We start from the raw sequence: 12817 nt of genomic DNA, 5'->3' as shown, positions 1-12817 counted from the left end.
ACCAATACATGATCAATACGCTCGCTTGCTTTCCGTCCCAGCCTTCAAAAGAGCCAAAGCGGGCGGCACAAGCTTTGAACTCCTAGCACCAAAAGCTTGGAATGCGCTCCTACGTAACCTAAGAAATGAACAATCCCTCACAACCTTCAGGAAGGTGCTAAAAACGAATCTCTTCAACTAGTCCATTGCCAAATGTACTGCCTCTAATACTGCTCCTATGTAACCCTGGAACGCTGTCATGTTTCTTTTTTACCTCTACCACTGCCTATGAATTATCTGTACCATGTCATAAGTGAATATTCTGTAACAGTGCCACGATGCCCTCGGGCCGCTGGCCGATTTATAAATTCAAATAAATAAATAAAAAAAATAAATAAATTGTGAGGCCAGAGCATGAACAGCTTCTCAAGCTGTTCAATGCCAACGGTATGTACATGCGTCATCACATCATATATATGCCTAAGCACATGCAGATGCATTCCCTGCTGCATACAACTATAAACCCACTTTAGTTTCCTCTGTACTGTCTAAAGGTAATTTAAGTATATTCTGCACCATCACTTTGTGATATACTGCTTTCTGCTTCAAGTTAAATTAGTTTAGACGAAAAGGAAAAGGGAAGGAAGAAAAAGGGAATGGAAGGGTTAGGGGGCGAGTTTCCGGGGGATTGATACACAATGCTAGTTAATCACATGAAATGGGAGTGGCTGACGGGTGATAAAGGGATGATGAAGCTTAGGAGGTCTCATGTAAATCGGGTGAGAAAGGGAAAAGGCGGGAGGCGGGGAGGGAAATGTTGGGTTTGTTTTTGTTTGCCTTCTTTACAAAAATGTGAATAAAGAGTGTTTTTAAAAAAAAGTTAAATTAGTTTGATATATTCTGCATAAGTCACATATGCATTTTAGTGTCCTGCACTCCCATGCATTTTCATGCCATGTGGCACCCCAAGAAACGTTTTAAATACATGCATTCACAATGAAATATGGTTTGACCGACAAGGCCGAAGATAAGATGAGCTGAAGGATGGCTATTAGTAAGAGAAGCGGTGCAAAAACGAGGACCATAAAAGTCATTATGCAGGAATCTATTTTGATTACTTAAGAGTAATCTTCATTACTCACTTTTAATATTCCTCATAACAACCCTAAACTCAGGAAGGTATGTGGTCATGCCTCAAGCAATTCAAACTAACCAGATGTGCCCTGTGGCAACGCAGGGAAACTATACTCATCTGTGCAGAAAACGCACAGACCAGAAACAATATTGTTACATTTGAGTCAACATCTGAAACAACTCAAAGATTAGATTCCTCAAAGTTAACTTCTAACTAAGGCTATAGTGAAAGTGTTTGAGGAGCATTAACTATTTTGCTAGAGTGGAGGCATAACAAATGTGCCTACTACATGGGCTATACCGTCCCAAATTTGTTAGATTACCAAAAAGAACACTCAATACAGCACAACCTACAATAATCCTTCAGCAAATTTTGGCCTTTGATGACATTTAAAGACACTTTCCTCACAGAAGTTCTGGATGCTGTAAATGCACACAAAAATCCTCAACCCATTCAAGAGGCTAGTTGAACAGATATTATAGCCACAAGTTACTTAGAACTAAGAATATAATGTATTTTTTATAAAATATCTGTGTAACAATGTGTCACAAATGGCCTCAGGAACACACCAACCCTCAAGGATAGTTACATTGTTTTAAATAAAAGGCTTGAGAAGGTGCTCACTAAGGGCCATCCCTCACTCTCTCGTATCGCGCGGGCTTTTCCCTGCTTAGCCTAGGCATCCCTGAATCTCTAGATGATCACTAGAGATCGGTAATCCCTACTGTCTAACAGTTGTCTGGCTAGTTGTAATGTCTTAAAGGCAAATGCCTTATCAACCGGTCTCCTCCTGGGATTAGCTGGGTGATCGTATTCAGGGGCCCTACAAAAATAACATTGATCTTCTCAATTGGAACGGGTGCTTTCTGATTGCCCAGGCTCCACTTGTCTTTCCCTCTCACACCCTCCTATTCCTCGCCCTGTCTTCCCTCAGTCTCCTTCCCTTCCTCCTACTCTTCTTGCTGCTCTTCCACTGTCTCTCTCATTGCTCGTTCTCTCTTCTGTCCCTTCAATGTTCTTCCTCTTTTATACTCCTTGCTTCTACCCTCTGTCTATTCGCTACTACTCTCCCTTGCTCCCACTCCACTCTACAGACCACCCACAAATTCTCCCAGCCCCCCTCCTTTCACTCACCCAGTCACTTTTTCCAAACACTGACTGACAGACCTACATTCTCACTCAATTTACACTTTCTCTCACCAATCAATACCTAACCATGTAATCGTCCACCACGCTTCCTGTACCATCTTTCCTCCACCACGCTTCCTGTACCATCCTTCCTCCACCACGCTTCCTGTACCATCCTTCCTCCACCACGCTTCCTGTACCATCCTTCCTCCTGCTGGTCTTTTGGTCCACCGTCTCCTTTCACCTCATACAAACAACCTACACTACCTCGATCTTTCTGCCCATTATTATCCTTCCCATACATCTTCAATTGGTTCTCCCTCTCAGCTGGTTCCCTGGGCTGCTAACCGTGGACTTTCTTTTCCTCAGGGGCTGGGATACAGGCATTAGATAACATAACAGGCTTAAAGTCCTGCACCCTTTTTACATAAGCGGGTCTGCCAGTGTTGTGTAATGTTGGCCCTCTAAATGTACGTGAATTTCACAGTTTGTATCCGGAGTAAGTGGAACGTCTGGATTGCTCGTTTGATGTGAACAACATTCCTCATCAGTTCTGTGCGTCGCTGCCTCTCTCCAAAGAGATGCAGGCTTGGTCTTTACCATTCGGAATCTTGGCACTCATGGTCCAAGGGAAACAAAAAGAACACTGGCCTGGATATTGCTCAGTAGGCACGGGGCAAGTACATGTGCTAATCACCCTGCGTTTGTGGCAGGACTGGCTCTGACATGTACCCTTTTTAGGCCTCCTATCCCCGGTTGAGACGGGACCCCCATCCCCTCTTGGCAGGGTCAGGTGCAGGACCCCGTCACAAATATTTCCAGCTTACTCCCTCATACCTGCTAGCCTGCTGAAACAAATATTAAGCTTTAACCACTTTCACAAAAACACACAATCAAAATGTCTTATTGGGGACACTCACATTGTTCTACCAGAGAAATACTGGCGACAAGCCCTCAATCAGCTGCACGCAGGGCATCCTGGAGCAGACAGAATGAACGCACTGCCCAGAAGGTAAGTGCAACCGCCAGGAATGTATACAAACATTCAGATTTCCATCATAATTGTACAAGATGTAGACAACCAATGAAAAAATAAACAAAGGTCCAACCATGACATGGTCTTCAGGACACATGAAAATGGACCTGCGTTCAAAGCTCTCCTTTTCAAAATAAGAGGAGAAATGCCATTATTCATCAAAGTGCTCTGAGCACATCCATAAAGCAGGTTTCAGCCCACACTTCCTGGCAAAACAGGTAATACATTGGATGCAACACTAAGCAGCAGAGGCTATATGATTATTTTAAAGTACAAATTGACATGGAGGTGTCTAGCTTTGGTTTAGAACAATTCGAGAAGCATGATTCAGTCCCACCACAAGGTGAGGCCATGTCCAAGCCATATGTACTAGGATAGAGACAAATGCAAAATACAAAACAAAGCACACACAGACACGGTTTGCATATTATAGAGGGGCATTTACTCTGCTTAAAAATGATTGTCAACTTACTCTTGTAGAATTGTTTGCTCGTTGTGTCTTGTGTTAACTTCAGCTTCAAATCGTTGTCTTAAGAGCCATGTTGGTAAAGTAAACCCAATAACAGAGCAGATGGCCAACACAACACAAAATATCCGAAAAGAGAAAAAGTCCTCCTTGTTCCAGACAGCATAGGACAAAAAGACAGAGAGTGAGCCTATTGCACTAAAAAGAGAACAGTAAAAATTCAATCTAGTCCTTTCTTTCGCAGAAACAGCTAGGTCGGCAAGCAAGGCATTGTGGTTAAGATCAACCATGGTGAGAAAGCTGTCATACAGGCAGAGACAGATGAGGAACTGTAAACCTGGGTGGGCCCAGGCCACCCAAAACGTCAAGAAGGAAATGGCAAAGAGTGGTCCATTTTTGCTTAAGGCCTTCAGTCTCTTGAGAACAACTTCAGGAGATGAAATCTCCACACCAGACCTGCAAGAGAAGAAGGCGCGTTAGAAAATTAGAAGAAAAGAACATCAATTTACTGCACAAAGTCTATGGTTAGGAAATATAAGATGTAGATAAAATGTACTTGTGACAGTGTGAATAGGACTCTTACAGCAAGATCCTGAGAAAAATCTAATTTCAGGTTTTAAATGACTATCCCAAAGGGCGGGTGAGGGAGTCAAGTAGACTGAGCATGGACATGCACACAGGCGCTTACCCATCTACACTTTTGTCCATGCCTGTAAATAATCGTCCACCTATATTTGTATTCAACGTCCCTCTGTGCTGCCCCACTTACTCTTACTAACACTGACTCTGCTACTTTCTACCACGCTCTGTGGCAGTGGGGGGCTCTTTATCAATAAGGCCCTCAGCGTTATCCCTTCAACCCCATCTGACATCACATCCCATTGTTCCATCTCTCTACCGACAACCCCTTCCCCCCCCTTTTCCTCTGAACTACTCCTTTTCTGATCTGAACCTTCTCCTTGAGTCACTAACCAGGGTGTCTCACCTATTAGCCCCTGGGCATCTCCCTCTCTCAGGTGGCCAGGGCACGGCCATCGCCTCTGGATCCAAACCCTGGAGGTGGACCAGTGCGGGAGGATCACCTGGGTGAGGGGTCTTTGGGGAGTGGGGCAGCCGATGGTGAGACGCGGTATTCCCCCTTTTTTTGCACACCTAACTTATCCTATGTTTTAGGATTCTCTGAGGTCCCAACTCCCCCCATCCACTTTCTACACAAACACTGGGCCGAGGAAGAGGGCGACAGAGTTACAAGACTAACTCTTACACATCGCACTGGACATGTCCCTATAATCGGGTCAGGCAAAGACAGTCACTTGACTTTAAGCGCATACACCTGATACCTTATTAGCTTTCCTCACACGTATACAAGGCAGAACCTAGAGACCCTCTGACCAAGATGGAACACGAGTAAGAGCAGAACTTCCAGGGCAAAGGTGAACCTACTGTAAGATGAGCGAAAGACCAAGGGACGGGAGCAGCGGGTCGAAAACCCCAAGAGTTCCCTACAGGAGGTTGTTACCTCGAAAAGGCCGCAAAAGACACTTGGACAAGGTCAAATCCCAAAGCAGAAGGCTGCACTGTGGTCCAAGGACACCAGCGACCCACCTTGGTGAACGGCAGAGTTGAGGAGGCAAGGTCAAGCCTGTGGTAATAACCTTGACTCGTGAATTGGAAAACTGTAAAGACAAGAAAGCAACGCACACAGCTGTTGAGTTGGCAAGAGACCCAAGAGACAGGTGTGGACTAAGGAAAGATTGAAGTTGCAACATTATATCGCAAGTGAAGGCTGCACGCGTGTGGATAAGATGTGAAGAAAGGGAAACGTGTGAATGAACTTTGAAATAAGGACAGCTGTGGAATCAGCGATAATGAGTAACAGAGTGGTCTGGCTTAAGGAAGTAGCCCACTCAAAAGTCTCCCTGAAAGGTGCATTGTTTGTAACGATAAAGCAAATGAACTGTAAAAGCCAAGTGATCAGAATTAAACCCAGAGGGAAGGGGAGAGTAAAAAGCTGAATGTTTAACTGAGTCAAAGTGGTCCTGCGGAGGTCTGTAGAGAAAGACACGCACATTCAAAAGTCTTCGACATCTGGAAACGGTCTGAGCCCGACTGAGGGAGACCCGAAGTGTAATAAGTTTGGGGAAGGGAGTGCCCTGCAAGTATTGTTGAACTTTTGTTGTGAAACATCTGAACCAGACAGAAGGGGACCAACACACTTTCGGTTGTGAAAGGTCTGAGCCCGACAGAGGGGGACCGGCGTGAACCTTTTGTTGAATGTTGTTTGGAAGACTGAAAAGAGACTTTTACGTGGAAGGCCAGGCATCCTGCACACGAGGACCACCTTACTCTGTGCTGTCTAACATGGGGAGGAGAGCTGACTCAGTCACATTTATTCTTTATATTTTGAACACTGATTTTTCCTTTACATACACTTTTTGTACAAGAGATAGGGCAGGCATTAGGTCTTGTTAGCATAGGCCATTTTGATTTGACGTACGCAACTAGGACTGTTTTATTTATTACTTTATGTTCGAGACTACTCCCATCTGAGCTATAGGGCAAAGTAGGAGTTTTTCCAAACCCAAAAACTTTAATAAAAGGTTTTACAAATTGTACCTTTTGTGTCACTGGCATACTTGTGATACCATGCCTTTCAATGAATTCCACTGTATTCTTCCTAATGTGCTCAACAAATGAACATTGATTCGCTTCTCAACCACCACATAGGTATGGGTGGTCTTAGAGCAAATACCTGCCATTTTACTGTAAGTGGGGAGTGGTCTGACAGGACCCTAGCCAAATATTCCACCTCTGCGAATTGGGTCTCATGTTCCTCACTTGCGAACACATAGTCTATCTTGTAGAGACCTTGTCTGGGGCCGAGTAGTGAGAATATGCTCTGTCCTTTCCGTGTTTTACTCTCCATAGATCTCGTAACTGAAATTGCTTGAGCAGCGAGTTTAACACCTTATCTGGGGGAAGGGGCGGGGCCGTTTATATTTGCCGTCCGATCTATCTATGTGGGGTCCAGTGTACAATTAAAATCCCCTCCCAGTTCCAATATTCCATCTGTGTAAGGTCCCAGCCTAGCATACAATGATCTGAAAAAACAGTAGCATTGTGATTTGGTGCATAGGTGTTCATGATACATATCTCCCGGTTTTCTAACATACCATGTATCATTGCCATTCTGACTTCATTGTCTGTCTTCGTGGTCAGCACTTTAAATGGTTTAGCAGGGTCTAGCCAGATAAGGACCCCTCTCGCATATGTCTAGTAAGTGGAGCCCACCAGCACTCCTCCCCAGGCACCCGTCAGGTTCTTCTGTTTTTGTGAATCTAAACGCGTTTCCTGCAATAATGCTATCCCCACTTTATTTCTCTTAATGTACATGCCCACTCTTCTGCATTTTACATAATTATTTAGTCCCCTGACATTCCATGTCACGATTTTAACAGTGTCAGCCATTATATTGCCATGCCTAGGGAATCAATGAGGCCACCAGCCTATTGCCAGCCTTAATAGAAGTTTGATGCAGTGTTCATCCATATATGCCAGGCTCTCCTCTTCTGTCCTCCCCCCCACACCCCACACCAACTCTAAACCAAACTCAAACTTAACTTGTCCAGCTATGCTAAGCATGCTAGGACGGTATCCAGCCATAGCATCGAATACAAAGCATTAAATGCCAAAAGCATCGAAAAAAATGCATCGAAAAAAGGCATTGAATGCATTTTTTTCAAAGGTAAAGGTTTTATTTGAAGTATAATGGGTTTAAAGGGGTAAAAAATCAGGGGTTGGGGGGAATCACACCATTAAAAAAAGAATGCATTCAATGCTTTTTTTCGTTGCTTTTTTTTTTAGATGCTAAGGCATTCAATGCTTTGACATTCGATGCAATCACTATAAACCTGCTAGGATGTCCCTGTTTCTGCTCCATTCGACCTGATCTCTAGACTAGTCTCCTGGAGCCCTACGCCTTTTAGTAGCCTTAAAACGAACTCTTAGTGAGGTAATGGGTCTGCACTCAGCGTTCCCTCTACCGGGTTTCAGTGATCCACTATACTGCTCCTGTTATCTGTTTAGCCCATTATATCGCTGCCATACTGCTTGTTAGTTACTCTCTTTGTGCAGCATAAGTAGATCTCCAATTTGACTTGCAAATCTGTTCATTTTCAGTGCCAATTTATCAGTCTGCTCAGTATCTTTGCCCTCTTGTCTAAGAACAGTGGCTCTGCTCTGTTGCCTCCGGTATCTGTACACTCTCCATCCACTCCTGTGCTTGCATCAGCGTCTCAAAAAAAAGAACTTTGCCATTGTAGATCACCTTTAACTTTGCTGGGCGTATTAACATGTACTTTAGGCCCACCTTCCTGAGCCTTGCCTTCGTTGCGATGTATTGGGCCCTCCTCTTCTGGACCTGAAAGGTGTAGTCAGGGTATACGGAGATTTTTGCTGATGCCCTTTGCATCATCCCTCCCGACCTGGAAAAGGCCAGGATCTTCTCCCGGTCTTTATAATTGAGTAGCTATCACAGGCTTGGGTGGAGCGCCTGGTAGTGGTCTTCTGATGAGGGAACAATGTGCTCTTTCAATTGTAAACCCTTGCTTGAGTTCTCCTGCATCTATTTCTTGTAGCAGCAAGTTTTCAATGTAAGTGGTGGATCATAACCGCCCGTTCCTTCAGGCAACCCCAAAATTCTTATGTTATTTCTGCATGCCCGACCTTCTGCATCCTCTGCTCTATCTTCCAGTAATTTGACTTTCTGCAGGAGGATGTCCATGTCCTTCGTCGTCTGCACCATGACCTCTGTGTTCTCTTTAACTTGCTTGTCCAATTTTCCAGTGCGTTCCGCTATGGCTCGGACATCTTGCCGTAATAGTCCAATGTCGATGCTCATTGCGTCGATCTTGACCTCTAACGTTGTTAGAAGCGCAGCTATCCGTTGTTTCCCTTGGTCCACCATGCCTGCTGGGGGCGATGCTTATTCCTTCCCTTTGTCCCCACTGTCTACTTAGTCGATGGGCATGGCCTTTTGTGAATGTTTACAAAGAGGTCTGCTTATTTTTACCTTTGCTGCCCTCTGTTCTTAGTTGTTCTGAAGGGGATTCCCTACTCCTGAGGTCACCAGTGCCTAGACTTCAGTTGTGCTTCGGGACAAGGGTACTCCTTCCTGGTTGGCCCCAAACCTCTGCCGACGTCGGTCGTACTGCCGCTTATTGAGGCCCCTTCGATGCAGCGTGCTCTACCTTAGGTACTCGCTCCAGTTTTCTATTTCTTTTTGTTGTGCTCCTGGGGTTCTGGGACTCACGCTGCTTGCTGTTCCCCACTCGCCTCTTGGCTTTGTTGTGTGATGCAAGCTGTCAGATCTTTAGGCTTACAGGCGCTGCGTTGGCTCCTGCGAGTGGGGGCGTCCACTGGTGTCTAGCCCTCTTGAGTTTCCGGGGTAGGACCTTATGCCAGGACAGGGGGGGGGAGCCCAGGGCTTGCTTGTCTAATCCATTCCGCTACATCAGCACTCTCCGATTCCACCTGTCTCTTCCTCCCCTCGGGTTACTTATGGGATCGCCAGTACCCCCTCCTCCTTAGTAAGCAGCCTCCAGTATTGCGACACGTGTACCACTTCTAGGCCAGGTCTAGTGTAACCACTCCTTGTCACCTCCTGGCTGCAGTGTTGCTGTGCTCTCTTCACAATTTCACAACATGCGGACCTATCGCCCTCCGTTTGTCGTACAATGCACTGATGTTCCTGGCGTTGCTCTGTTCTCTGGTTTCCTTTTTTTGTTTTCTGCTTGGGTGTAGGGCCTTTCCATATGCCTCGCTTACTCCCTATGTCTGTTGTGACTCCTCCAAGGGTCATACAGTTGTGGGCATGTCGTGCTATCACTACGGCCCGTTTTTCATTAGGCAGGGGGAAAGTCCGCCTCCCCGGAGGTTGTTGTCCCTTCTGGAGCCTTGTGTTCGGTGTGCGTATAGCACAGCGATGCTATCTGAGCCCTCATCCAACGTTTTCCGACTTACAAGCCTCTGCTTGCCACCTTCTCTTGGGTCTTCCGCACCCGCTGCTTTCCTCGGCTTCCCTCCTATGTGCTGCTCTTCGTTTTTTCCTTCGGTACCAGGGCCGTGGCCGGTGGGTACAGATCTGCAGCTTGTTTGTTACCCGGCGCCACCAGGGGAAGGAGATCCCACTGCGCCCTCTGTTGTGACGCTGTGTTAGTGTTCTGAGGATGGTGGGGTGGGGGAGCCCTCTCCTCAGCTTATTGTTATCTGTGAATCTGTGACTCTTGCTCTGGGCCCCTACTCCTTACCGCCTTAACCAGTGTCTGTGGGTCTCTCCCTCAACCTCTTCTCCGCCACTTTCTGTCCGCGGCCACTGCTGCTGTTTCTGGAGGGGGTCCACCGTCACCGCCACTCTCTGGCCCGTTTCATGTCCATGCTGGTAGCTGTGTGTTTGCTACCAGCATCCAGATGCACACAGGATATGTGTGCCTATCTGCAGACATTCTCAGTGTCGGCTCAATGTCCGCCGCACCATCCCACGGTGACTGCTGTGCTGTCGTTGCAGCCTCCAGCAGCGGCCAATTGGACACCCTTATCTGCCGTTGCACATGTCTTTGCTTATTCTGCAGTTCGGATCGGCTGCTACACATACTTTTGCAGGTGTCTCGCCCTCAGCTCGCAGCAACGCTCTCCAGCTCTACGGCTTCACTGCCTCTCTCATTCTTCCGCCGCCATCTTTTCTTCCTCCGCAGGGGCACTTTCTACATCTCGATGTTCCTTGCTTTCTAAGGCCGTTCAGAGCTTCTCACACAGCCATCAGCTTCCCTGGTGTATTCTGCTGCCGTTCTTGATGGAGTTATCGTATGGAGCTCCTCAATATCCGGATCCACAGGAGCCTCAAGTGAGCACATCTGCCTCACATGGTTGCTAGCCACGCACCCCCCCCTTTTATTATAGTTATCAACTTCTTGCTTATAACTTCCATTATTATTAATAGGGGTCTTCCTCCTTTCCCCTGATAAGGTTGTTAGGGATTTACAAATCTTTCCTTTGATGCTTTCCCTGGTTTTCAATCTCTCTTCTTGACTTAGTTCCTCTTGATTGGGCTGAACATGAAGATTCCCTCTTCTGGGTATTAGTATGATGCTTTCCTCTCGCTCATTGGGACGAGTATTAAAGTGATGGTTCTCATTCACTCTTTTAAGCATTAACTTGATGTACTCATCCCAGTAAAGAAGAAGAGTAAGAGTATTCCGATAAGGCTTCTCTTTTACTTTATTGGTTTTTAATATTATAGAGCCTTTTTCAGTACTGAGCGAGTAGGAGCTTTCCCATACCACTTCTCTGTCCATCTCTCGGGTCAACTGTCTTCGCTATTACTTGCGACTGGTATGGGAAACATCACCAGGGTTTCCGTTCTCTTCTGCGCTTCTCTTTGCATCTTCAGGTTGGCCTTGGAAATTTCCTTCACGTAGCTTCCTCTGTGCCCCCATGCTTGCAGGTTCTATGGTCTCTCTGTTACCGGATTGTTCCGTTCTGCTAAAGCGGTATCAGCGCAGTTTAAAGCACTGCAGGTCCACCACAGGTTTCTTGTGGTCACGCCATCACCTTCATTCTCGCTCATTCTCTCACTTCTGGGACGCTGCGTGTCCAACTTTGGTTCTCTTCTGCGTGTCGGGTGAGGCATTGTGTGCCTCGGTATGGCTCTTGTTCCCTCGCTTGTTCAGGATACAGAGTGGCCAGCCTCTCCTCAGTGCTGCAAGCTCCCGCTGGTGTTCTCCCTCACTGCTGCAAGCTCCTGCCCTTTCATACACTACATAGCCATGGGACTTCCCCGGTGTAGTGTCATATTCCTTGTATTGCTTCTATTCTCCTCCCCACGTATCTTCCTCCGTGCCTCCAGGCTTGCAGGTTCTCTGGTCTCTCCGTTACCAGTCCGTTCTGTTCTGCTAAAGCGGTATCAGTGCTGTTTAAAGCACTGCAGGTCCACCACCAGCGCCTCTTCATGTCAGTAAATGGGAATTATTTGTTCAAAGGTATAGTCACAGTTTCCAATTGACAACTACACATACTGACACTTTCTTCAGGTAAATAGGTGGAAATGTCATGTTCTCTAGGTAGTACCTTTTTGGAATGGGAGTCCTTGTCTCCCAAGTAGGAGTGTCTCCCGGTACTTGCCTCTACCCCTAGGGAGGGTACTGCAAGGTGGGCTCACCTCCTTAGCCTCACAGGTAGAGGCTCACCCTTCGGAATTCCCTTGATTCGTCACAATACCTTCAGGATAATGGCCTTGGAGATCCACTTAAATCCACGAGATGGCACTTGTACAAGTCTGGAAGGTTGATCCTTTAAAATGTCTTTCAAAACTTTGTCCCCACCCCTCTCCCTGTCAGCGTCCTCCAAGGATCCTTTCTAGGACCTCTGCTAGTCGCCCTCTACACCACTGACTTAGGAAGACTTATGTCGTCCTGTGGCTTACACCATTACCTTTTTGCTGAGGACACGCAAATATTTTTATCCATTTTCCCTCCTTCCCCATAGCCATATCAGAACAGATTATATGTTGACTACGTTGGAGGAACATCCAGTCGAAAGAACAATATCAGTTGGTAAGTAACTTGTTCTTAGAATGGATTGTGTCCTCCAACGTATTCTTCATCTTTGATAGACTCCCAAAGCAGTTTGTAGGATCGGAGGAGGGAGGAGAATTTAGAATTGACAAAGAGATTTTTATAAGGCAGAATAAAGCACTGCTTTACCAAAAGCCACATCCTGAGAGTGGGAAGCATCCAGGCAATAATGCTTTGTGAACGTATGCAAAGATGACCATGTTGCAGCATCACAAATGGATCTAATGGGTACTCCCCTTTGCAGGGCTGCAGAAGAGGCTATACTCCTGGTCCAATGAGCCCACAACCCCTCTGGCGGGCGCTTGCCCGCCAATCTGTAACATTCTGAGATACCAAGGATGATCCACCTTGACAAAGTCTGTTTAGAAACAGCCCGTCCTAATTTTCTTCCAGTGTATCCAATAAAGACTTGGTCATCCACTCTTAATTTGGAGAACCTAGAA

General features: G+C 46.3%; 1 protein-coding gene across 3 annotated transcripts in view; it reads right to left on the bottom strand.

Annotated features, from left to right (window-relative positions):
- Window positions 1-12817, bottom strand: part of MFSD13A (major facilitator superfamily domain containing 13A) — a 508579-nt gene that overhangs the window by 368953 nt on the left and 126809 nt on the right. For all 3 annotated transcript variants that reach the window (XM_069611670.1, XM_069611671.1, XM_069611672.1), the window contains exon 4: window positions 3751-4200. In XM_069611670.1, coding sequence (XP_069467771.1) covers window positions 3751-4200 — 450 coding nt within the window. The remainder of the gene's footprint in view (window positions 1-3750; window positions 4201-12817) is intronic.

Source organism: Ambystoma mexicanum, chromosome 8, assembly GCF_040938575.1.
Source record: "Ambystoma mexicanum isolate Mex_15411 chromosome 8, UKY_AmexF1_1, whole genome shotgun sequence".
Taxonomy (NCBI): domain Eukaryota; kingdom Metazoa; phylum Chordata; class Amphibia; order Caudata; family Ambystomatidae; genus Ambystoma; species Ambystoma mexicanum.
The sequence above is the reverse complement of the archived record's forward strand: the minus strand, read 5'-3'. Positions and strand labels throughout refer to the sequence as shown.